The sequence below is a fragment of the Erythrolamprus reginae genome, chromosome 1 (assembly GCF_031021105.1).
Source record: "Erythrolamprus reginae isolate rEryReg1 chromosome 1, rEryReg1.hap1, whole genome shotgun sequence".
Taxonomy (NCBI): domain Eukaryota; kingdom Metazoa; phylum Chordata; class Lepidosauria; order Squamata; family Dipsadidae; genus Erythrolamprus; species Erythrolamprus reginae.
The window spans coordinates 381584819-381612774 of NC_091950.1; the positions used below are offsets into that span (position 1 = coordinate 381584819).

Below are 27956 nucleotides of genomic sequence, written 5' to 3' on the forward strand. Positions count from 1 at the left end.
TGCTTGCAGTTTATATAACACCAGGTTATAATATTATTAAAGGAAGGCTCTAAATAAAACTCGATTGCAAAATTCAGGTCAAACAGTAGAGGGCAGCAAAGCGATATCGAAGCCGCTCGTGCTTCAATTTAATAGTTGTCCAGATTTGGGCGCTCATATCCGCTCGGTCTTTGGAATCTTTGAGCTTTTGAATCTCTCTCTGATTCGTTCTTCATGAGAGGCGCCTGAAGCCACCTCCACAGAGCGTCTCCAAAGCAACAGAGGAATGGAGGCGGGTAAGAGCCAGCCGGGCGCGCGAATAGCACTCGGGGGACTCGAAGTTCTTCGGAAGGCGCCTTAAAACAAGCCACTCAAACTACCATTCCCATGAGCCTCTGCCCCTCAATCGATATGAAGGAGGCGAGACCTTCAAGTCGCCGGGGTTTCCAAGGGAATTTAACCAGATGCTGGAGGAGCGATGACGCAGCTTGGCTTTTTTGTTTTTTTGCCCATCCCGTCGAATGATGAGGCGGTTTCATGGCTGCCTAGGAGACGTGCCGCTGCGAGCAGGGCGGGGGAGAGCAGCAATGGGCTGGGGAGAAGTTGAGGAGGTGGGAGTACGGCTCACTCTCCTCCTGGTGCAGCCGCTCGCTCGTTCGCTCGCTCGCTCGCCTGCCTGCCTCCCTCCCTCCTTTTCAGAATGCCGGGTTCATAGCCGTTGCTCCTGCTCTTGACAGGTGACTGTCAAAATCACGGTCTGTGGGGTGGTGGCTCGGGGGAACCCGCCTCGGGTGGATAATGTTAAGAATAGTGACAGAGGTAATTAATCTGCCATGTTGAAGCATTATTATAAAGGTTGCTTTGCACAGCAACCGTACAAAATTGCTCCGAGACCTTTTCCCCTTACTCTGTGGAAAGGCTCCGTAATTTTAGGTTATTCAGAACTACTAAACCGTTGCACAGGGAGAGAAGTGGCCATACCCGGGGAGCTAATTTGGTGAGTCAGAAGTTGGGGGGGAGGGGTGTCAGCAAACCATCGGGAATATGAATTTATTATCACTATTTTTATTGCTAGGGAAGCGGAGCGATGCTTAGCTCCTTAGCAGCCAAGGGTGATGTGGAGAGCGATGGGGGAAGGGTGTTATTTGCTTTGCTATTCTGCCTGCGGTTGCAAAGGGGTTTCTCTCCCAAGTCCCCCCTCAGCTTAGTGAATCTTACTCTCAAGCAAATATATAACGGGGAGGAATGTGGAGTGTACATATGCAAAAACTTGGAATGGAATGAGGAATTGGACAGACATTTTCTTTCCTTTTCATAATATCTGGCATAGACCAATTCTCTACACAACAAGACTAGAGAAATCCCCCCTTCATACTGCATTTAGTTTGTGAAACTGAATATATATATATATTATGGTCACTAGCTCAGACAGCTTTCAGAGAAGATTACTCTTCTCCATAAAGAAGGGGTGTTTTTTTTGTTTTAATCAGACCAGATATTAAAGAGCTGCAGCTGAGAAGAGCTATTTGCTTTCCTGCTCTGCTTCTGGGCTTCCTGGAGAGCATGAAGCCAGTAGCCTCCCTCCTGTGCAAAGCTGAGAGGAGAGGCTGCCTGTGGGGGTCTGTTAGATTTAACACAAAGGGGGAGGAAGGATTTTGAGCAAGGATTTGAACAGGATAAGTATGGAGTAATCTTTATCTCTGGGTATTCCAGTTTCAGGGATGCCTAGGTTTTGCTGTTTATTCAATTTTAGTAGACAGGCAGTTGATTCAGGAATTGACAAAAGATCGAGGGGGGTGGGAAATGTTTCATTCATTCAGTCCTCAGACTATGGTAGTAATGCATATGTTCAGAGACTTTTAAAATTATTTCAGATGCACTAGTTTATCAAATTTATTTGATCAGTCCTGTAAAATATTCAGTACTGTTTTTCCTGGATACTAGATTGATGTGAAGGAAGCTGTGAAGGAGCATTGTTTTCCTAAGGCCATTGGAAAATTTCATGATTAAAATTATATTGGAATGGAACACTTTGTTTTGCAAATAATGTTATTGGAAACCATGCTGCTTGGACCTTCATCCTATTCATAAAACCCATTAATCCAAATTGATTTATTTACTGTAGTATAGGATTGTGTTGACTATCAATAATAAAATACTATATGCAGATTTTCTGCTCATTATCACTGTATTTTCTTGTTGCAATTTGTCACACTTTTCTACATGGAAAATTTCAAGCAAATAAAGCACTTTAAGCAATAAAAATTTGAATTGCAGTATTGAAGATTTGAATTTATCTTCCTCCTATAACAATTGATTACAATCTAAAGAGGAGTCCTATACTATCTTGTGGGGATACCTACAGGAGCCCACATATCTGAGTTTAAATATGCCTTGTTGTAGTCTATTTTACAATTATCCAGAACATAAAATATATTATTGAACTATATGGCAGTTCTCTGAAATGTGTATTCAGCTTGTAAATCAGTCTAACATTATTTGTACACATTTACGGAAAATGAAGTCTTGTTGAACTCACTAGAACTTGCCCCAACATTATATAGGTTGCAACCTGAGTCAAAAAGTATCCTAATTTTAAAGCTTTGTATAAATATGCATCCTACATCTGTTTAACTCATGGCACTTATATCATTGTATTAGGATATATAAAACAATCAAAAGAATTTAAAAGACTGAGATCTGTGAGAAACTCATAACTTTCACTCTGGGACTGATGTCCGTTCACAGGCATACTTCATCCACTACTGCAAAATTAGAGTCTTGGCATTGAGGCAACCTGTTTTTGATATGTTGCCAGACTATAACATCACTACTATTCCTCAGAAACTCCCAAAGGGATTGTTCGTTTCACTGTGAAATTCAATCAAATTACTTTGACTTGCCTCTAAAAGCAGGAAGTTATTAAGCTCTTTTTTCCCCTGTGGTTAAAAAAAATATTTAAAAGTGGGTTCTCTTCCAACTGCCTATTACTCTGATATGTCTGCCCAATATTAAATAAGTGATCCTGTGTTTCTCAAATTTGGGGACTCAAGTTTCTTCTCTATGGGAGTTCAATTGGTTGCTTCTTTGTTGTATAATTTATAGTTAACCTCTGTTAAAAACTTTTGATATTCATTACATTAAGTTATATATTTTGATATTCATTACATTAAGTTATATATTAAAGGGAATAGAGTATTTTCTAAATTTCGAAAGAAAAGGAGGCTTCATTTCCACACACTGTGCTGTCCTTTTTATTATTTATGTTTTACCTTCATACTGGAATAGAGAACCAGAAGTACAGAGGGCAAAAGTGATGCAGTTGGTGAAAATTTGTAATAGGCAGCGCATCTTACAGAGATGCCCATGTAGAATTGTGTATGCCTGGGTCCCCCCCCCCCCAAAAAAAAATCCTTCTCCTTTTGTCTTTTGATACAAATAATGAGTTTGTGAGTTACAATTTTATTGGTAGAATGGATGTATGGAAACCACAGTAAAATGAGGACAGAGGGGGAAAAATCTCCTGTTGTGAAGAGAATGGGAAAAGCAAAACAATAAACTGCTTTGATTTATAATTCATAGCCTTGCAAAGGTTAATATACCACCTTTATTTGAAAAGTAACCATTTCATTGCTTTTAAATCATTCTTTAATACAGTGGTACCTCTACTTATGAACTTAATTTGTTCTGTGACCATGTTGATATACCCCTCAGCTCTTATGGTTTATGTATGGTTTGTTTGGGTTGTATGATTGCTTTTTATTATAAGGGTTTCTTGAAACTGCTTTTTAAACATTAGATTTGTACACTGTATATTGTTTGCTGTGAGCTGCTTCAAGTCTTTGGAGAGGGGCAGCATACAAATCTAATAAATAATGATGATGATGATGATGATGACGATGGTGATGATGGTGATGATGTAGAAAAGTTTGTAAGAAGAAGCAATTTTTCCCATAGGAATAAATGTAAAAACAAATAATGTGCGCGATTGGGGAAACCACAGGGAGGGTAGAGACCCTGTTTCCTCCCAGAACATTCCTAGAGAGGCCCCACAAAGGCTTCTCCCTGCCTTTTTCAGTTACAGTTTCAGAGGGTCAAGTTTGTAAGTGGAAAATGGTTTTTGAGAAGAGGCAAAAAATTCTTGAACACCCAGTTCTAATCTAGAAAAGTTTGTAAGTAGAGGCGTTCATAGGTAGAGGTGCTACTTTACTTCCTATTATTATATTTATGTACTTTGGTGGAGTGCCTTTATTTTGTACAATTCAAAGCACCGCTTCTGTCTCCTATTTTCTCCATAACAACAACCCTGTAAGGTACATTGTTCTGAGAGAAACTGGGTGGCTCAAAGTCTTAGCTTTCATGCTTATGATTGATTGATTATGTGCCATCGAATTATTTTCAACTCCTAGCGACCAATAGGTAAATCTTCTCCAATTTCATGCCTTAAGGAAAGACTAAAACTTACAGTTTGCAAAGTAGCTCAAACTGTTACCCTTCAGATTACAGTATGTATATATATATATATAAACTTCTTTCTTTTTCCTTACAGAAATATCTTGTTTTTACACTCAGTTGCGAATCTGTAGAAGACTATTTTCTTCATTACCCAGTCACAGAATGTGCTGAGATTTTTTAAAAGTTATTTTTCATGTCAGCAACACATTTTCCACAGATAAGAACTATAACCATGTTCAAAAGGTAGTGACTTACTCTTTTCAAGAAACTTAAAAGGCATAATGATATCCACAGCACCAGTGTTCTGCACTTGATGCAGAGAGGCTCATGCCTTCCGCGGTATTTGACTCGGAATTTGCCTCAATGTGTGTGCTCCCCCCTCCAAGTTATCTGGCTTGCAAAACTGGGAAAGCAGCAACGGCTGTTCATCTTTGGCTGTAGAAGATTATGGTGGCGGCTCAGCACTAGGAATCCAGCAGCAGCAGAGCAAGACTCGGGATGCATTTTCACTAAAAATCCTCAGCATCAGGAAGGGCAGCTGAATGATTTGGCAGCTGAGCAAAAATTGAGATCATTTATAATAAGGAAACAGGAAAGGCAAAAACGTGGGGCTGGGGGCAATAGCTCCAGTATTTTTTCCTCTGTGCTTCTAAGGAGGGGGGGTTATTATCATGGCAGATCGGACAGCTCCTAGATGCCAGCTCCATCTGGAGTGGGTATATGGGTATAGGGGTCATCAGTGCCGCAACAACCTGTACTACACAGCAGGCAAAGAAGTGGTTTACTTTGTGGCAGGAGTCGGCGTGGTTTATAACACCAAAGAGCATACACAGAGATTTTTCCTGGGGCACAACGATGACATTATCAGGTAAGAAACGGGTGCAATGAGAAGGGAATGTTTGATTAAACAGCTCTCCCCAACTTCACATGATTTAGCATAATTCTTGCATTTTAAAAAAATATATGAATATGTCAAAATATAGCTGCATGCACTTGGATCCTACTTAGTTTTTAATTTTTGTGGATTTATGACCCATGATGTTGAAAGAAATTGTATCCTAAATCTCAGATCTGGAGCTCATTCTTGTGTCTTTCCCAACAAAATACTATTATAATTTGGATCTATCCTTTGGATCATCCTGTATTCTTTTTAATTCACCTGTGCATTCAGCTAGGGTGTGTTCTGTGCAGCCAAAAGTGTGAATAGTAGAGTTGATTGGTGTAATGAATTTGTAATCTGATTTCTACTTTTTATTTAGGAAAATTGCTCAGTTTTACCAAATTATTCTAAACGTGGGATAATATTTTTGTTGTTTGTCCTTTTTATTATTTGTAATTCAATTCTCAGGATATTTACTTGGCTGTATGTTCTGCTGAAATCTTTGAGATATGTTTTCAGTTAAGCCAGATCAGATTTTATTTTCCCCCCTCCCCAACAATTAGATGATTGCATTTTGGGCACTTGGTAACTGGCAAGCATTTAGGGCCATTGGCAACATCCTTTGACCATGATTTATGATATTTTTTGCTGAATTTACATTTTTCAGCAAAAATCAGTCTTCGTGAACAGTGGGTTCACTTAATGATGGATGTGTTTGCCTACCACTGCAAAAATCATAAAATCAGACACAGTCATGTGATGACTTAATTGTTAATGATTTTTAATTGCATGCTCAGTTACAAAATAGCTGTAGTGGTTTGCAAAAGTAAAGATTTAAATGCACTTTTGCCTTCTCCCTGTTCAGGTGTTAAGACCCATATAATTAAACTATGCAGAAGGAAAGTATAGCCTATGGATGTTTATCTAGCTTTCTATCATATACAGGTGCATTCAGGAAGTATTCAGAGCTCCTTGACTTTTGTAGATTTTGTTATGCTGCAGCCTGATTCTACAGTTGTTGAAATTCATTTTTCCTCATTAATCTACACTCAATATCCCATAATGACAAAAGTCTATAAATTTATTAAAAAGAAAAAAACCTGAAATATCACAATGGCATAAGTATTCGGATCCTTCATTCAATTACAGCCTTGAGTCTTTTTGAAAATGACACGACAAGCTTTGTACACCTGGATTGGGGAATTTTCTGCCATTCTTCCTTGAAAATCCTCTCAAGTTCAGTCAGGTTGGATGGCAACCATCAATGAACAGCCATTTTCATATCCCTTCAGAGATGTACAATACAGGGGTGAAATGTTACCAGTTCAGACCGGTTTGGATGTACTGGTAGCAGTGGCCACCAGTGGTTTGACGAACCGTTAGCGACGGCTGGCTGGCCACACTCTTGAACCAGTCCCCCAGTGGCTGCTCACTCACCCTGCCCCACCCAGTCTCTGCTCTTCAGCTTGCCTGCCTGAAGCACTGAGCCCCTGATCTGCCTGCCAGATAAGCCTGCAAAGTCGTGGCCTATCTAGTTGCCACTGCACCCCCATCCCAGCCTGCCTTCCTTATTCCATTTCTCATGGCCTGCAGCCCCAACATGCTTTCCTGCTTTCCACACAGACTTCCTGGAGTCCCCGTGTCCAGCTTGCAAAGTCAGGCAAGCGGAAGGCTACATGGAAGGCAGGCAAGCATGTTAGGGTGTCAGGGAAGGGACGTAGCAGCTTACTCCCTTCTCCACAGCCCTGTTATGCTTGCTTGCCTTCCATGTGACCTTCCTGGCACTCCCCTATGCCTGCGTGCCTTCCGAGGTTGGTGTCCATCCCAGCCAAGCCAGTAAGTGGGTGGGAAACCCTTGAAAATGCAGATGCTGAGAGGGGCAGTGGTTGCAGTGCTCCAGGAGGGCAAGTGGATGACCAGGGACTGCTGCATATACGCCCACTCCATTTCTGCAAAAGCAGAGCCCCCCCTGCAGAGTGATCCAAAGAGGGGAGCAGGATGCTGTAGAAAAGACCGCCTTCCATCTGTGCCTCCCCTGCCGGCTCCTCGAGCCTTGGAGCTCTGAAGCAACCTACTGGCTTCCCACCTGGCTACCTGCCTCCTCTCTTTGACCAACAGCACCACTCCCAGAACTCAGCTTGTGGAGTCTGATGCTCCGGGAGAAGGAGGCTCAGTCATGGGGGTTCTTCCCGCCAATGAAGACACAGGGTGAGAGGGGTGGAAGCTGCCACTGACTGGCAAAGCAGCAGACCCCCATGCAGGGAGAGAGCCAAAGTGGAGCTGTCCCTTTGGTCTGGGCATTGGTGCTTACATGGGTGGGCCATTGCAGGTAACCCTTCATCTTCACCAGGTCGCCGCATCTGTTGTAGGCTGGCCGGAATGATTGTTCACCATCACCACCCCAGTAACATGTCTTTGCCATGTCCATGCAGTCTGCATTGGCTGCCGATCAGTTTCCGGTCACAATTCAAAGTGTTGGTTATGACCTTTAAAGCCCTTCATGGCATTGGACCAGAATATCTCCGAGACCGCCTCCTGCCGCACGAATCCCAGCGACCGATTAGGTCCCACAGAGTGGGCCTTCTCCGGGTCCCGTCAACTAAACAATGTCGGTTGGCGGGCCCCAGGGGAAGAGCCTTCTCTGTGGCGGCACCGGCCCTCTGGAACCAACTCCCCCCCGGAGATTAGAACTGCCCCTACTCTTCCTGCCTTCTGTAAACTCCTTAAAACCCACCTTTGCCGTCAGGCATGGGGGAACTGAAACATCTCCCCCTGGGCATGTTTAATTTATATATGGTATGCTTGTGTGTACATCTGTTAGTATATGGGGCCTTTTTTAAATCTTTAAATATTTTAAATTTGTCAGATTATTTATGATTTGTTTCCACGTGTTGTGAGCCGCCCCGAGTCTTCGGAGAGGGGCGGCATACAAATCTAAGTAATAAATAAATAAATAAATAATAAAAAGGCCACTGCCACTCTCCCCACCCTCCCTCCCCACCTCACTGCAATGTCCACCTGCTTGAAGCAACCTTGCCACCAGCTGTTTGCTTCCGTTTCATGGCAGGAGAAGGAAGAAAGTAAACGGCAGCGAGGTTGCTTCAGGCAGCCAGATGTGTGCAGCCAAGCATGGAGGGAGGGTGGCGAGACTAGCAGCAATGGCTGCTTCCACACAGTACACAAAGGCAGCAAGGCAGGCAAGGAGGCCCCAGCATGCCTGTTGCTGAGGAGGTGTGGCAATCACTCCATCTTGCCTCATGACTACAAGTGTGGTGACCTGATGAAGATGAAGAGCTACCTGCACTGGCCTGGTAAGTGCTTTCACCCAGGTCAGCTCTGGCCCTCTCCCGCAGATTCCACCCCTCTCATTCAGCTTCTTCACTGGTGGGAAGCACCGCCACGTTTGAGCCTCCTTCCCCCAGAGTGCTGGACTCTGCAAGCCATGTTTTGGAGCCAGCATAGGAGGCAGACGTCAAAGGCGGCCTTTTCTACAACATCCTCCTCCCCTCTTTGGACCACCCTGCAGGTGGGCCTCTGCCTTTTCAGAAATAGGGCAGGCGATTTGTATGGAGGGTTGGTGGGGTGGGGTGGGGATATGCAGCCCTCCAGGATGAAGAGCGGGGCAAGAAGATGCTTTGAGGTTCGCTTGGGCAGTCATGCCAGATCGCGGAGGGAAACTCAAAGCATTGGGTGCTTCAGAAGGTCAGAATGTGCTCCAGAATGTGCAGCTCCTGGCTCTAATAGAGAGTGACTTACATGATGTCAAGTTGGCCACACCCATCACATGACCCCCACATCATGCCAAAGCCACACCCACAGAATGGTGGCAAAAATTTAGACTTCACCACAGGTTCAACAGGATTCAGGTCAGGGCTCTGGTTGGGCTATTCTAGGATATTCACAGAGTTGTCCCTGTGTGCTTAGGATCATTGTTATGTTGGAAAGTGATTTTTTTTCACAGTCTGAGGTACTGGAATGCCAACACAGAACAGAAACCAGACAGCAGACTTTCTTAGAGTGTGAATGGAATGGTATAAAAAGAAGTATGTAGATACAATAAGGGCTATTGTCTGTGTAGCATTTGTACATACAATACATATGTATAAACATAATGTTTATACAATATGTTGATGTTATGTAGTAGGATAGAATCTTTGCAGTGTGAAAGAATGCTGGGATACCATAGTAAAGTTATACTCAACTTATCAAAGACATTTTAGAGTAAGGGACACACTGATCTACAACATTTTCTTTATCTTTCTTGTGTAGCACAAAAAAACAAATATATATAAATCGAAACCTTGCTTTGTTCTCTTCTGTAATTTTTGGGCAAGAAGCCAAATGATCCTATAGTTAACACAATTCCATATGGAAGATAGATAGATAGATAGATAGATAGATAGATAGATAGATGATAGATAGATAGATAGATAGATAGATAGATAGATAGATAGATAGATAGATAGATAGATAGATAGATAGATAGAATTCTTGGCCAAATGTGATTGGATACAGAAGGAATTTGTCTTGGTGCATATGCTCTGAGTGTACATAAAAGAAAATATAGATTTGTCAAGAATCATGTGGTACAATACTTAATGATTTCATAGGGGTCAAATAATCAATGAAAAAACAATCAATATTAATAAAAATCTTAGGATATAGCTTATTGCATTTATCTACAGTCTCTTTGGATCCTCATTTTGAGTGGACATTTTTACCACAAGAGTATATAGGTAGTATGAACTTACAACAGTTCATGAGTCACTGAAAAAAGTGACATATGACCGTTTTTCACACTTATGATCCCTATGGTCACATGATCAAAATTCAGACACTTGATAACTTATGGTTGCTGGGCTCATGCGATCATCTCTTGCAACTATCTAGCAAGCAAAGTCAATGGGGAAGCCAGATTCAATTAACAACCTTGTCACTAACTTAATAACTACAGTGATTTTCTTAACAACTGTGGCAAGAAAGATCATAAAATGGGACAAAATTCACTTAACAAATGTCTCAGCGACAGAAATTTTGGGCTCAATTGCAGTCATAAGTTAAGGACTGCCTATGTACCACATTTTTCGGAGTATAAGATGCACCAGAGTGTAAGATGCACCTAGATTTTAGAGGTGGAAAACAAGGAAAAATGTATTCTGAACCAAATGATATAGTAATATATTATTTAATAAAATACCAGTGTAGCAGAATACTTTTTACAACCATGTACACTTTTTACAAACTTCAAACTTGGCAACTTTAAGACTTGTAGACTTCAACTCCCAGAATTCCTCCTCCAGTCATGCTAGCTCAGGAATGGGAATTGAAGTCCACATGTCTTAAACTTGTCAAGTTTGAATACCCTTAATCCCTAATCCAGAGGTTTTCAAACTTGACAGCTTTAAGACAAATGGATTTCAACTCCCAGAATTGCTCCTCCAGTCATGCTAGATGGGGTAGTTAGAAGACAAAAACAGCCCCATTTTTGTGAAAAATGGGCCATTTTTGCCTGGGTTCTTTTGCAAAAATTGGGGGAGCAAAGGTTCTGGGGAGCCTGCAGACAGCTCTTAGGTGCTTGGGGAATGGCAAAAATGCCCCTATTTTTGTGAAAAACAGGCCATTTTTTGGGCATTTTTTCACAAAAATGGAGGCATTTTTGCTTTCCCGCCAGTCCTCAAGAGCTCTCTGCAGGCTCCCCAGTTTTTAGCAAAACCGGGTATTTTTGCCATTCCCCAGCATCCAAGAGCTCTCTGAAGGTTGGGGGGAGGGCATTGGGACAGCAAAAATGGCTGCATTCGGTCTATAAGATGCACCAACATTTCCACCCTTTTTTGGGGGGGGGAGGGAAGGTGTGTCTTATACTCCGAAAAGTATCATACATATATAAAGATCCCTTATCTACCTGACTTTAAAAAAAACCCCAATTGTACTAATTGTATTTTTGAAAATATTTTATTTCTTTACAATTTTTTATCCCACTGGAATCTAACAGACAGTTTACAAATAGAGATACAAAAAGGAAAAAAAACATACAAAATTAGAATTGTGTGTCATATAATATAGTTTTTATAATATCTGATTCGGATAGTGCCTTTTTATGTTGATTCATTCATTTTGGATGTGTACATACTGTATACATATAGGAATAGTAAGTATTTAGGTTTCATAGCTGCAGGAACAATTTAAACTGTTATACTGATTATATCAGTAGGCAAGAACCATATTGTATGATTCTGCGGTTTTTTCTTTTTTCTCTTGTGAGATGAGAAGTTAATGCTTAGAGCAATGTTATAGTTTCATGGGTTCAGAGATGTAATTTTACAGGAAAAGTTTTAGAAAATTTGGAATTTACTGGAGAAAATAATATCTTGTTTCTACCTCCATTCTTAATGCATGCACATTAGCTTCCAATTGGAACAGATTCTGTTAGCTGTTTTAATAACAAAGATAAACTCTAATTACACCTTGAGTTAGATATGCTGCTCTGTTGACAAATCATTTGTTGCATTATGTTTTAAATTTGGGAGGGAAAAGAGGACCAATGGAGGCAAAAGGATTGGGGACCACTGGTTTAAAAAAATCATGCTCTGTAGAAACGATTGGATTGATATCTGGATTGGAAAAGAATTCTAGTGACATTCCTGAATGCAGTGATGGGCTCCTACAGGTACGGTCAGGTATGCAGTACCGGTAGCAAAATTTTGGTCAGGTACACAGTAGTACTGGTAGCAAAATTTTGATTCCCCCCCCCCCCTTCTGGGCTCTGGGTATGTTTTTCCTATGGCAGTAAATTAATTTGAATGTGCATAATTTTAGAGGAGCTGTGTGTACATGTGTGTACGTACACTTTATATAGTAGATAATCGGGTGGGCTACTGCCCGGATGGGGGAGAACGCAGTGGGGTAGCAAAAATTGAACTCCACCCCAGAGCACCAATGCATAAGCCACGCCCACAGTGTGGTAGTAAAGATTTTGGTAGCCCATCACTGCCTGAATGTATATAGGAGTGACATCATGACAGATACCACTGTGTCAGGTATAATTTATTACTGAAGAAGAAACATAACTTTAAGATATTATGTAGCATACATTTTGAAAAGATGAATAGTGGAATTTTTCAGATGTTAAACGTGTAAATTATGCTTTTATCTTTTTTTAAATGTTTCTCACAATTTAAAATATTCTTTCAACAATGCAGGTGTGATATAGATTGTTTTCTGCATATATGTTGTCCTGTCTAAAACATTGCGCAACTATATTTCTTTCTGCCAACTATTCCAGTTCTATTATCACCTGATCAATTTATTGGAAACATGCATTTTTTTTTTCAGTGCACGTATTGTCAATTTCAAATCAAGTAGACCCACTCTTCTCTTTCTTTTACATCTTGTGATACCTTTCATTGTTTTTAATTCATGTTTTTTCCTGCCACACAATTTGAGATATATCTTTTTGCTACTGTTTAAATAAATCAATTCTGTACAGCTGGTATTGTCTGAGATAAGATATTAATATAATACATCTATTTTTCTCACATAAATTATCCTCAGCACTTTCAGTTGTAGATGTCCATCTTATGTGAAGAAAGAAAGAAGGAAATGAAAAGTGGTATCATATTGCTAAAAATGTGTTTTGAAAACCTCATCAATGGTCTTAGATATATCCCATCAGCTGTCTTTCCCTAGAATAATGTTACATTCATTTTGTATTCCTTCATGGTGTTAAAATTACTTTTCAATTACTACTAGAATCTGCTTATACACTGAGTGATATTGTGCTCTGTATGATAGTAAAGGGTTTAAAGAGAACATCTGCTTTTACCAAAGGGCAGCTTCTACACATCACATTCTTCTATAGAACCTTGTTATATAAAATAGATTGCAATTAATATCTTTCTCAATAATAGAAAGTTTAATCATTGTACCTGTATTTTCTTGAGAGAATTTTACTAAACCCAGGTGCACATGGTTATAAATAGGTTTTTGTCAATGAATTAATGTTGCCTACTTAGCAAGGGAAGATTAATCACCATAATGCTCCATTGAATCCTTTCTCTTTTATTCACAAAGCTCCATAAGTTACTTCCACCTAATAATATCATGTCATCCTTGTATTTTTCTTTGGAGACTTTTAAACCTTTCATAATCTAGTGTACTTTCCTGGCAAGCTTGTCAAATCTACTTATGTACTTCCTAAAATAGATCTCTCCAAAGTGATGCCTTCCAGATATGATGAACAATGTATCTTAATATCTCATGTTTTGACAAATCTAGATGGGTAACGTTCAGAAGGAGACTTTCTTTGAAGGAACTGAGTGTGCATATGCTCACTAGTATAGTATTGTTGTGTTTATTGGCAATTGGAAGGAAACCAAGGAAAGGAAATGCTTGTCTTCAGCCTTTAAGATTGCAGAGTAATGAAAGAATTTAAATTGCTGGCAGATCATTTATCACTCTTTTGAATAACTCTATTTCTAACTCAACTAATTCTGGACTAAATCCAATATAAATAACCTTTTCCTTTCTCTGTATCAACTAAAGAATTTTTTTGCAAATAAATACACCAAAGAAATATTTAGAATTATAGAAAATGCATATTCTAAAAAGATTAAGGATGTTTTTCAACCTGTATTCCATTATACATGTTTCAATCTAAAATAATCAAAGTCTCCAATTCAATTTATAAGTATTTTCCAGTTCTAAAAGTGCAACATTGAAAGGTACATTTATATATCCTGCCCTTCTTAAGATGGTACCTAAGCACCCAACATTTTTAATGACTTTATGTGTTGTAACTGCAAAACAGAAAACTAATTTATGCAATTATTTCATAAGGGGAATCTTCTAGTCATGCAATATCCAAAACATTTTATTTGTACCACTTTGAAAGCATATGTTGGATTCATGCTAACAAAGTTTCTATCTATATCGAAGAGATGCACTTTGAACTTGGCTTTAAAAATGTGTAAGAAAACTTTTTCTGGATCAGGATGATTTAGACAACATCCTATTTTCCATAACCACGTAGTAGTTAAGATGCTGGGCTTGGCTCGAAAGCCTGCTTTGAGACTCAAGCATTACACAATGGGAAAAGCACTAGTCTATGCCTAGTTTCTGCCCACCTACTGGTTAGCAGCTATGCCTAGCAGCGCACCTAACATTGTTTGAAGGAAGAAAAAAAGTTTATATTTTCCATGTTGTTTTACATATCTCTGCCATGACTCCCTATACCCACCTTTTTTCTAAGCCCCAATGGTATAACTCCTAAAATATTTTTAATAGGAGAATGGAAGAGTTGCATTTGCTTGGAGTGGATATTTTAAACCAATCCAAAAACATACTTTTTAGAACTGTGTGGATGATGGCCTAGTGATATAGCAACTCAATCCTATGAAGGAAGTGTCAGGAAACACAAAAAATGAGCTAATTCTACTGTATTGTAGGGTCATATTATCATAATCTTGCAAGTCCAAGAGTATAAATATCCTATTGTCTTTTTACTGCCTGATGAGTAAAAGCAGATCCTTTCTAAGTTTCTTTCTCTCCCCTTTATTTAGCTGCAGGTTCCTCTTTATGTGATCATTCTCTAGACAGCATCTTTTCCCTTCTTCTTTCTCAAGGTCATTCCCACATATAATTACAGGTGACAGATGTCACAGGCAGATTGTCCTCCATGTTGGCCATTGACTGTAATTAAATAAATTAAGAGATAGCAAATCCGTTAGCTGGCAGCTAAAGATGCTATAGTGGCTAAAATGGATTAAATAGCTCTAGTATGTGACGAAAAAGGACCAATTTTCATATCCAAGGTTGCCTGGTAATTCTAAAACAAAATTAGCAGTTTATAAAAATAGGATTTGCAGGATGATGAATTGAGACCAAGGGAAAACTCCCAAAATATTCAAGGGCACTATCCAGGAGAAGTACAGAAGAAGAAAAGTGAATTTAATGACTGTTGTGGAGGTAAATCCATGTTAGCTAAATGATGCAGTAAGACATAGTTTATCCCCTCATAGCTGATAAGAGATTGGGAAGTTACAAATTGTGGAAAGTCTATAGGAGTTGCTAAAGAATGTAAGAATACAGTTAAGGAGGTTGACATTTTCCATACTTTCAAAATAACTTGCTTACTTACTATGTAATAAAAAATAATTGAATTCAATTGTTTTAAAATTTTTGGTTGCCACCAAAATATGGAGAAAGTTCTGATAAGGACACTGAGAATATAAGGATCTGAAGAACAAGCACTTAAGTCAGAGATCAAAATTCAATTTAAAGTGACACTAATTAAACATAGATTTGACTTTAGTCAAATTTTTAAAAATTTCTAGCAGCAAATTATATTTACAAATCACTCTACCATAAATAAACCTAAGTGTTTATTAGGCAAACCAGAATGTCGGAGTTGAATTGTTAAATGTATGAACATTTGAAGTCTACCCCCAGCCATACAGAAAGAAGACAAACTATCCCCCTTGGTTGTTTGAGAAACAGCTGCTAGGTTTATCAATCTGAGAACTGGATTTCACAATTGTTTTGATTTAGGCTTGCATCTTAATTGATGTAAAAGGAATACTAATCCACTCAGTCTGGTAGTTTAGAAGCCTGAATGAAAAATTAAAGAAATAAACATGCTATTATTTTATTATTATTGACTTTATAATTACTTAAACTTTTGTCTCATATACTGCTTTTAAATGTTACATTACATTAATTACATCATTATCAATATACATAAGCTATTCTGGAGAAGTAAACATAATAGGCAGGGATATTCTTCCCCAAATTTGCCAGGGGACAGTGCTCAAAAATGGCACTTGCATAGTATGTTAAGCACAAAGTTACCCCTTTCTCATTTTTATTTTCTTTCAAAGACTTATACAATTCACAGAATTCCAGAATTAATGCATTTCCCCCAACAATCCATATCAATGTACCTTAATTTAATGTATCATTCCTTATCTTTGTTTTTTTTTTCATTTGGACTGCCAAAAAGCTATTTTCTCAAGTTCTGTTCTGGTTTGCACTTGACCTCTACTTATTTATAATAAGTGGAATATATGTGTCTACATGACTTATATGATTGAGGTATTTAATATAAACTTGTAATTCCCAAAGTTCTATTCAAGATTCTATTTTCCATCATTTAATAATTTTTGACTGCTTCATACATGTTTTTCAAATGATGTTTAATGACACTGAAGATGTATCTAGTCTATATGGTTTTATACAATGACATTTCTGAACTGGCATACTGTACAAAACAAAAGCAATGTTCAGATACACTTCTTTATATTTTTATTCTCACGATAAATTACAAAATAAAAAAAATGGATGTAAATGTCTGTTCTTTGAAATATCAAAGCTTATTGAATAATGCTACTCAATGTCATAGATTTTGAAAATTATGCTTGTAAAGTTATATTGAAAGTGAAATTTATGGAAATTTTAAACAATATGTTATATTGTATCCAAGCCATTATATTCCACTTATTATAAAACAGGACCTGGTTTGTACTTAGAAAGTCTGAGTTACAGTAGTTTTTCCAATCAAATGTCAGTTGGAACACACACATAAGAAAACCCAAAACAATTGTGATGTTTTGCATGCATATGAACAGAAAATGAGTTTATATAGTAGTAAAATAATTGTAAAAACATAACTGAACATCTTATACATTAATATGTGCTCTGTGCTCTGTGTAATAACAAAAAATGTGATAACAAACAAACTCTACCTTTTGGACTCTATTCCAGCCTAGCTTTGCATCCTGATAAAACCCTTGTTGCTACAGGACAAGTTGGCAAGGACCCTTATATCTGCATCTGGGATTCCTACAATGTACAGGCTGTCTCTGTCCTAAAGGATGCACATACCCATGGAGTTGCCTGCTTGGCTTTTGATTCAGATGGCCAGGTGTGTATTTATTGAATTTATATTTCTGTTGTACTTAATGGTCTAGTAGAGTGGCGCCAAAATATTAATTTCCCTATTTTTGAAGCATTCTCCTTTTATAAAATGAGAGTTTTACAATTTTCTGATAATCCTTTGGGAAGAGTAATATTTATAAAATGTTTGTGTTACAACTTGCTTAAACATATGCAGTAAAAACAAGATAACCTAGAGCAGTGATGGCAAACGTTTTTCTGTTTGTGTGCCAAAAGTTTATGAGCCCATGATATCACACGCGCATGTCGATACTAACACCCCACCTGCTCTTGTGTGCATGACGGCCCCCCTGCAAGCATGCTTTCACATACATGTGCCAACTGCACATGCTCCCTCCCCCCCAGCCAGTGATGGGCTCCTATGGGTATTGTCAGGTACGCAGAACTGGTAGCAAAATTTTGAATTTTTTTCTTTTTTTTCTCTTCTGGGCTCTGGGTATGTTTTTCCTATCATAGTAAATGAGGTTGAATGCGTATAATTTTAGAAGAGCTGTGCGTGTGTGTGTACATACACTTTATAGAGTAGATAATGTATATTTTTGTGTGCATGTGTGTAATATGTATGTACACATATGGCTTATGTACATAGAATTAAATAGTATAGTAATAGTAAATAGATAGAGAAATTGTCTCATTGAGGCGAGGAGAGGCCAGGCACCCTAACCCTAACCAAAACTTTTGACGTGAGTGAGGTCAAGTTGGCCACCTTTAAGCCAGCCACACAGTAAAGGGCAGCCATTTGTGACCCTACTGGAATGGTGGGGGGAGCGTATGCACATGCACATGTACACACCCACCCGTGCGTGCACGCGCACCGACCCTTCAGTTTTCTGCGCATGCGCAAAATCGCAGCCCAAAGCAGTCCACACCCAGGAGCATTTCCGCATTACCTCGAAAAGAATACCTTTTTATTTTTTTTGGCTTTATCATGGGTGGAGTGCAGGAGGTGGGGCGGAGCGCGAGATGCCCGTCTTACTGAAATCTGGCAACTCCGTGGCATCCCTCGGCCGGTCTGTTTAGTTCTAGCACCAGCTGTCACCATAAAATATAGCAGGAAGCTCACTAGCAGAGCAGCTATTGCCCTGGCTGATGTTTGGAGGCCACAGGGCTGGAGTTTAGGGTGGTGGGGGAGAGAAAGTGAAAGAAAGAAAGAAAGAAAGAAAGAAAGAAAGAAAGATAGATAGATAGATAGATAGATAGATAGATAGATAGATAGATAGATAGATAGATAGATAGATTTTGGCTGCACGCAAAGAAACCAGCAGAAGCCTTTCTTTCTTTCTTCCTCCCCCAACCACCAACTCCGGCTCTGTGGCTTCCAAACCCCCAGCCAAGGCAGCAGCTGATCTATGATTGTGCTTCCTGCTCTATGGTGACGGTCAACAGAGACCTCCCCTTCTCTCCTCTCCCCCCCGCTCCTCTCCACCCACCTGAGCGCTGACTGAACAGTGTGTATGTCAGCATGCCCGGAAAACCCCTCCGCCTAGAGGACTCCCAAGGCAGAGAGGTTTCCCAGGTATGCCGACAGATGCAACGTCAGAGGCACCCTGCAGTGGCAGAGGCACCCTGTAGAGGTAGAGGCACCCTGTCAATCATGCCCGGAAGCCACCAGCGAAAAGAAATCCTCCAGGAAGATGGGCCCAGAGAATGCACGCTTTCTCGGCCCACCTAGTGGGGGGTGCTGTTGCTGCTGGCTGGGGCCGCGAGATTCGGGTTCTGCACATGCGCAGAAGCCAAATCTTGTGTGCGGCCGGCGATGATGGAGCTGTGCGCGCAGCTTCATTTTTGCCAGTGGAACAGTGTTCCATGGTGTGGTACTTGCTGCCCAACTCTGAAGTCCCATGACCTTTAAGCCACCTCCCAATCACATGATCATCAAGCCACTCCTACCTAGTCACATGGCTGACAAGCCACACTCACAAAATAAGCCACGCCCACAGTGTGGTAGTAAATTTTTTTGCAGCCGTTCACTGCCCCCACCCTATTTTGGGCCTGGAAAGCTTCCTGCACCAAACTTTTCCAGCCCAAATGGTCTGGTGCTGCTGCTCCTCATCCTCCTGCCAACCTCGTGCTCCGGGCAGCGTTTAGCATAGCCGTTCGCACTGACCAATGTTAGTGTCTTTTCAACCCCTTTATGCATTGATGTTTTGTAGTAAGTTGCTCCTGAATTGATCTTCATTTAAAAACTGTTGTATATTATTTTTCCTAAGCGCTTATCTTCAGTGGGTTTGGATGCCAAAAACACAGTCTGCATTTGGGATTGGAAGAAAGGAAAACTACTGGCATCAGCTACTGGCCACTCAGATAGGGTAATCAGCTAATAAATTTGCCATATATTTCTCTTGTAATGTTGTATAAGTGTATCTTTTGTTTGCATCAAGAATACAAATTAGCTTGTAAAATTCTTTATGGGAAATGTTTCATATAATGGAGGGATAATTTAACAACTAGGATTTTTGCCTGGATTATGTCATTGAGAGCCAAATATAATTTGGGAGTGATTTGTTGCTGCTGAGTCTGTTATTTTATTGCAAACAGTTGCTAAGATGCTAATTTGATTGTAAAAGACTAATGTCTCCTTCCTATCTTAATTTGATTGACTTTTTGGTTTCATGCATTTTACTTACAAGTTATTACCAGTCTATTGAAGAAAAATATAATCTGTGATATGAATATATGGATTTCACCTCCTCTCTTTTTGCTCCATGGTCTTAAAGAAACTTGGAATGTTGTGGTCAAGTAAATAGAATAGGGAAAGTTAAACTACTCCCTCTGAACACTTCTCCTTTGAACCTGAGAGTGATCACAACAACAATGAAATAGCTGTGAAAAATTTTATCCATGGAGTATATCTATTTCATAATGGTGATTAAAAATTTACATTTTGATGTATAGATGTTGTCATATCCAACATACCAGGCTTCCTTCACATAAAGTGTCACTTAAAACAGAAAGAGAAAACTTGAGAGTCAGTTTGGCGTAGTTGGGAAAGCAACAGGCTAGAAACCAGGAGACTGAATTCTATTCCCACCTTGGATACAAAGTCAACCTTGGGCCAGTCATTTTCTCTCGGCCCAAGTACTGTACTTCTGAAAAAACTGGGTAGCCAGTGAGAATTAGACATTGTGAGGGTTGAGTATTTAGTACTGTATTACACGCAGTTTTGTGCATTAATGTTTCAGGTTTATGAAACCACTTGAGAGAAGGAAAAGGGGGGACATGATTGAAACATTTAAATATGTCAAAGGATTAAATAAGGTTCAGGAGGGAAGTGTTTTTAATAGGAAAGTGAACACAAGAACAAGGGGACACAATCTGAAGTTAGTTGGGAGAAAGATCAAAAGCAACATGATAAAATATTAGATCCTTGGAACAAACTTCCAACAGACATGGTTGGTAAATCCAAAGTAACTGAATTTAAACATGCCTGGGATAAACATATATCCATCCTAAGATAAAATACAAAAAATAGTATAAGGGCAGACTAGATGGATCATGAGGTCTTTTTCTGCCGTCAGTCTTGAATGTTTCTATGTTTCTATTTAACCTGTTTTTGTAATTGCATCTGTGCTATTTACCGATTTACCGATTTATAATTTCTCTGAAACACTATTTGTTTCTTCCTGAATATAATGTTGAAGGAGCTCTTTGCCAAAGTTTGTTTCATGAATCTTCCATTATATCGTTGGCTCGTTGGTTTTCTGTATTGATTATTTTAGGAAATTAAAATGGAATTTTGAGGAGCCCCCAGCAACTGTTTGAGAATGTTACAGGCTAAAGTTGCAATCAGTATTGAATGATCCTGCTATCAATTTAAATTATGCAGAGCACAAATATTTATATAATTTTCTAGGTGGATCAATTAAATAGTAATAGGTATATAAGAAAAATAGTGTAAAATCAGTTTTTTCAAGAGTGATATCTAAACAGTGTTCTGTCTGGGTGCCCCCAGACTTCAACACCAACTGGAAAAAGCAGCCAGACACGCTGGTAAAAGCAAAAGCACTTTATAGTTTGAAAAATAAACACAGAGAAAAACCTGTTCTTCCCAACAGGCAGGCTATGAGGCTTCACAGCAAAGTCCTGACGGCCAGACAATACAGCAGACTTCTTGCTGGCACACACACCACTGTAGAGAATAAGCCCCCACGCCTTTTTCCCCAAGGTTTCAGCCTTCAAGGCCACAAGTCAGAATCAGAGACGCCAAAGATCACAGCCAGGTCCCAGGACTCCCAAAGATACTACTCCACAAGACAGGAAGGGTGGGTCTGCCTTTTCAGCCTTTCTGGGGAGAACCACACCCAAACCCAGCTGTTACCTATTTAGGACTGGAAGTACCTGGCTAATTGTCCCCTTCGTTGTTCTGCTCTTCTCTGCCTGTGATCGATGATGGCTTGAGCATTTTCATCTAAGGACTCCAAGCTGCTTGCTGGGGAGAGCTCCACCCCGGGGGACTCTGGCTGTTCTCCCTCTCCCTCGGCCTGATATTCCTCCTCCCCTTCTGCCTGGGCCTCCTCCTCCTCCTCCTCCTGTTCCTCATCCTCCCCCTCTGAGCAGGGAGCCGGCAGAGGTTCAGCCGTTCCCTGAGGAGCCTCAGACGGAATCACAACAAACAGCAAGGTCTAATAAATATAGACTATTTTATAACAATACTGTTTATTTTAAATCCCATATATTTTCTTTAGGTCTGTGCAATTTGGTATTTGTTAATATTTTAATTTTTCCTATAATTGTTAACATTCCTATTATATATGCAAATATTATTAATTAAAGGCAAACATGTATAATGAACCTTGTAAGGTGTTTGTTTGTTCACCACTTTTCAAATGCATTTGTCTTCTATAAAAATGTTATGAGCTATGATGTAACTATTAACAATCTTGCAAATAGAACCATAGAACTTTGTTGAAATTATGTGAGAGAAATAGACATTTCTAGGATTTAATGCATTTGGTTTTTAATTTAGTGTAGCAGTTTTGAATGTGTTTTGACAGATTTTTGACATTTCCTGGGACCCATATCAACCTAACCGAGTGGCTAGCTGTGGAGTGAAACATATCAAGGTAACATAACATATCAAGGTAAATTGGTTTTGATGCTTTGCATTATCAGTGGAGAAAAATGTTATATTTACCTGACACATTTTCTCTTACTAACTTCTTTTAAGCTATAAATATTACATAGCCAATCCAAGATAATAGGTAAATTCCTAACACATAGAATTACGGCAGAAAAAAATTGGTTATCAGGATAAGCAGAAGGAAGATATGATTTGAGTTTCAAATTTGCAGAGTAGAACCTCTGATCACGAATGCTACTGACCAGGAGCAAATCTGGTTCCAACCAAAAATTCACATATTTTTTTTTGCAGTCAATTTCCTCTTCCATGCCTTTTTTTTCCCTAAGTGCCAAATTAGGTTTGGGTCACGACCAATTCGGTTAGCGACCAAAGTTATGGAATGAATTATGATCATGACCAGAGGTTCTACCATATAAGAACAAAGGAAAACAAGAAGCTATTGGGAATCATACAGTGCTGTCAAACTACAAACGTCTTATTTAGAATAAAGTTTTCCTAAATTAGACTCTTAAATATAATATGTGCATTATGGATTAAAAGCAAAAACAAAAAGTTCCATATCCTATAAGAATTGTTGTTTAGTTCTTTCATCCTCTCACTTTATTATCATAATATTGCATTTAGTAACAGACTATGAGCATTCTATTATAATTAGATTATATTGTTATGTCCAAATATTTCTAATTCTAACTTTTATTTTGCCTTGTGTCCATACTTGAGATGAGAGGTTCTTATAAACTATCAATAAATTTTATTTTCTTTCAGAATACATTATCATTTTGACACGCCCTCATCTCTAGTTTGGACACACGTCATCATTTTAGTGAATGTCAAGATAAAACAAATGTGCACCAAGTATTAATTTTTCCTAATTAAACACTGTAGAAGGCAATTAATTATTTATTCTGACTACATGAAATTTTTTATTTTAAATAATTATTTATTTTTGAAGAATGATTTTTAAATTAATATATTAATATATTTTCTGGTCCTCTACACCCATTTTAAAGTGTTTCCAATGCCTCCATCCAGTGCAATTCTTTGCATGCTTATTTAGAAAATAACCACAACTTCTGGTTTGTTTGATGTCCCTATATCCAATTCTAACTAGACTAAACTGGAGGAGTCAAGTGAAGAATCAGTTTAGAGTCTCTACATGGTCACAAGAGGACAAAGTACACATTTTCCCCTACTGAATGCCTTTGAACCTTCTCTAGTTTTACCCAGGTGCTAGTCCCCAAAGATTCTTTTACATAGGCTTGAGCAGTAAATCAATACTTTTGAACCCTTCGCATATGGACTCGTTGTTTGTGCCTGACAGTTTGTGAATCTCAAAAGGATTTCATTTACGATTGCAATGTAATTTAAGCATGCCTGAATTATGCTATTATTCTAATCACTATGAATTTTGGGTAATCAAATTGTAACTTGTTAACAAATTATGATTGAAAAAAATAGTAGTTTATGTGAATCAAGTCAATAATAATAATAATAATAATAATAATAATAATAATAATAATGCTACCATTTATTTATAATGCCCTTTTACTAAAGGGCATAACAACAAGCTATATACATTTTATGAGACAGACAATAATACTTAATAGGTTAATAAATATCACCTCCCTCCCCCATATCCCGCAATTCCCCACATCCCACAATATACAATTGATAAAAACAGAAACAATTGATAAAGACAGACAGACTGTTTTAAAAATTAAATCACAAGCCCAGGATGTAGAATGTTGCCCTCCCCATGGCCAGCAAGCAACTTTACTCCTATAGATAAATAAATAAGGACGATGATGGTGCAAAAGATCTCTTTGTTATAAATAGTCCTGCTTAAAGGGAAATGTCCTTCTTGAGTTGGTCGGTGATGTAATGAGTCCAGAATGGGCCATATGGCCCTCATTGTTATGTCCATGGTAAGTTGTAAATCTGCTGTGATGATAAAAAAAACAACAGTCTAGCAAAGAGGATCGCTATCATACTTATAGCAGTCCACAGCAATCGCAGATTACAGTTTACAATTATTCACCATTAATGAATGTTAAATAATGCTTTATTACTGTGTTTTAAAATTCAGTGACCGTCTTGGTCTTTCATCACACTGGGAAATTAATCCTTTCTCAGTGTCACTCTCCACGTCGTCTCCGCCAGCCGCTCTTACCTGCTGGCCTGGCAGTGTGTTCTCCCCCTCTTCACAAATGTGTTCTCTTCCACGCACCCGCACCGACCACTCCCACTCCCAACTACAAGTTGTTGCTGATTTTAACTCAGAATTAAATTTGATCCTAATTTATTTAATTATTTTCTACTCATCTGATTACAGAAAAAAAAGATGGGCAACTTTAAAAAAATCATATCACTCATGTGGTTATTTACAGACATTTTCATCTTTTGCAAAGTAAGGTCACCGAAAAGCAGAAGACTAATATTCACTGAGCTGAAGTTTAACATATTTTAAAAGATTTGGTTTTGTTTAATAATAAAATTATGAAAAGCAAAGCTAACAAAAGAACATTTTGTAAGAAATCTCCACATATTTGAAAGACTTTGTTGAAAAATCAATTATTGCATCTTCTTATCTTATTGGAAGAATTTCTCAGCCAGTTCACACATCTTAAAATTGCCTAGTTTGAGGAACACTGAGTTATACTTAGTGTAGGGATTATCTTGTTGGCTTTCCCCTGTTTGATATTAATTGGCTATATTTGTCAATGCTATCTAGGGGAGGGGAGGAAAGAGAGAGGAGAACTTTGTTATTCCTTCTCATCCTTGAACAGAGAGAACCATAGATTTGAAAGAAGGGCCAAAGAGGCCATCTATATTATATTAAGACTGAACAGTTCTCTCTCTCAACAGAGGGAGGACAAATACCACACCACCTACTGTATATGACATTGCACACACAATGAATGAAGTTTGTATTGTGATGATGCAATGCTGATTTTAGAAAAAAAGGAATGTATAAATATCACCCACAATGTCCTTTGGCTTTGGGAGTAATTGGTTCTCTCAAAGGAGGCAAGGCATATGTGTATCATTTGATATTTCCCTTTACTGTTTGATATTTGGGTAACCAGATCAGCAAATCAAAGAGCTTAGTCTGTTCCTTCTGTGCCAAGAACCACAAAATACATTCAACCTCAAATTATTACTCCACTAACACCGAAGGTAGTGGAACAAAATTGGACAAGGGACCAAGGAGACATTCCAGGGCCATTAAGGTACAATGGATCGACATTTATTTTCACTGTGATGGGAAACTCCTAATGAAAGCAAAGCAATAGTCTATGCAACAATGGAAAATGGTCCAAAAAACGTGGTGTTTAACTTTTTAGGCAGCCCATGTAGAGGAGGAAGATTTGATAAGTAACTAAGTATGATCTTCAACCACAAAGGGATAGGACTTGATCTCCACAGTGCTAGCATGATGCCTTGGGAAGAGCTAGATAATCCTTGATTTTAGAGAATGCTGGAATGGGGGGGAACTGGGAAGCATGTAGCTACAGGCATGGGTAGTAAATGTAGTTGACATTTAACATAACATGGAAGGGTATTGCTCCAGAGTAGCATTTGCCTTTTATTTCAACATCCAATCTCTGGAATCAGCTCCCCCCCTGGAGATTCTCATTGCCCCCACCCTCCTTGCCTTCCGAAAGAATTTAAAAACTCATCTTTGCTGCCAGGCTTGGTTTTTTTGTTTTTTTTAAATTATTATTATTATTATTATTATTATTAATTAGATTTGTATGCCGCCCCTCTCCGTAGACTCGGGGCGGCTCACAATACAATAAAAACAGTTCATGACAAATCTAATAATTTACAATTTAAAATATTTTTTAAAAAAACCCATTATTAAGCAGACATACATACAAACAAACATACCATACATAAATTGTATAGGCCCGGGGGAGATATCTCAGTTCCCCCATGCCTGAAGAGAAAGGTGGGTTTTGAGGAGTTTACGAAAGGCAAGGAGGGTAGGGGCAGTTCTAATCTCTGGGGGGAGCTGGTTCCAGAGAGTCGGGGCTGCCACAGAGAAGGCTCTTCCCCTGGGGTCCGCCACCCGACATTGTTTAGTTGACGGGACCCGGAGAAGGCCCACTCTGTGGGACCTAATCGGTCACTGGGATTCGTGCAGCAGAAGGCGGTCTCGGAGATATTCTGGTCCGATGCCATGAAGGGCTTTATAGGTCATAACCAATACTTTGAATTGTGACCGGAAATTGATCGGCAACCAATGCAGACTGCGGAGTGTTGGTGTAATATGGGCATACCTGGGGAAGCCCATGACTGCTCTCGCAGCTGTATTCTGCACGATCTGAAGTTTCCGAACACTTTTTAAAGGTAGCCCCATGTAGAGAGCGTTACAGTTTTAGATCTTCCCGCCTGACCAATGAATGTTTTCTGTATGATTGTTGATAGGTTCTCTTTTAATTAGAATTTTAATGATGGTTTTAATGTAGTATTAATTGGATTCATATTATTGTTCTGTTTTTTTACATGCTGTGAGCCATCCCGAGTCCTCGGAGAGGGACGGCATACAAATCTAATTAGATAGACAGACAGACAGACAGATAATTGCAAATGATGGATAGAGGAGAAGAGGAGCTTAACATCTAATAAATGAAGCAGGGCTTTCCAAAATATCTCTGTGAATTGTGAATTTCTGTTAGCTGCCTCAGAAGCAGAGGGGAAACCATGACAAGAAATGAAATAAACAACCATAGGGGAAATATTAAATTACAACCCAAATGTCAATTACGGTAGATGTTTGACACCTGCTAGGACAATTATATAGTACAGGACAAGTATACCCCAATGTTACTGAGGAAACAGGTATGTGTCTGTTGTGTGTGTAATTTAATTCACTTGTTGGTGGATGGCTTGAATGAGCAAAAAAAGGAGATACACAAAATTTTATAGATGTAGAAGGGAGGTGGGAAGAGGGCTATCGGTTAAGATGTTCTATGAATTGATTGGTTCACAGTTCATTGGTCAAGATCTAAGCTTAGCTGCAACATGCCTGCTGTTGGAAATATAGACAGATGACCCCAAAGGAGCTTACACATATCTGTCTTACATTAACTGTAGTTAGTATTAGACATATACTGGAAAGAGTCTACATGTTATTTACAATTCAGCATGCTGGCCTCAAAGTACCTTATATATAGTTTATATAAGCTGCTGAATATAGTGAAGAATCAAGAATTTGTAATCCTTTGTCTCCTGCTCTGGTCTGATTCTGATCAAAGGGCATGTGCTGTAGATTTTATCACAAATAAAGGATTTATTAAAATACATTGATCCTTTCAGGCACTGTGGATTGCAGTTGGAAAGACTTCATTCTGTACTAGGATTATAGGAGGAATAAAGGATTACTAATATCCCAAGGTCTTGTGTAAATTTATACCTTCACTGTTACTTTTATTTTGTAAAAACAAATTATTATTAATAATAATAATACTTAATTAATTTGATTTATTTCCTTTTTAAAAACCATAAAAACTTTTAAGTTAACAACACATGGTTTTATGTTAACATATATTCTGAGTACTTGTTCTATACATTTTAAATGCCTTTCAATCTTTTTGATAATGTAGGCCA

At 38.8% G+C, this 27956-nt stretch overlaps 1 protein-coding gene across 2 annotated transcripts in view; it reads left to right on the forward strand.

Moving 5' to 3' along the window:
- The first annotated feature begins 472 nt into the window (after positions 1 to 472).
- The window catches only part of EML6 (EMAP like 6), a 123822-nt gene continuing 96338 nt past the window's right edge, over positions 473 to 27956 (forward strand). The window contains exons 1-5 of one of the 2 annotated variants that reach the window (XM_070734772.1): positions 473 to 716; positions 4529 to 5302; positions 17072 to 17231; positions 19474 to 19572; positions 22258 to 22344. Coding sequence is in view for 1 of the 2 variants with exons in the window: in XM_070734771.1 (XP_070590872.1) it covers positions 5106 to 5302; positions 17072 to 17231; positions 19474 to 19572; positions 22258 to 22326 (525 nt within the window). In the remaining variant the exon portion in view is untranslated. The remainder of the gene's footprint in view (positions 717 to 4528; positions 5303 to 17071; positions 17232 to 19473; positions 19573 to 22257; positions 22345 to 27956) is intronic. The other variant, XM_070734771.1, reaches the window with a different exon arrangement.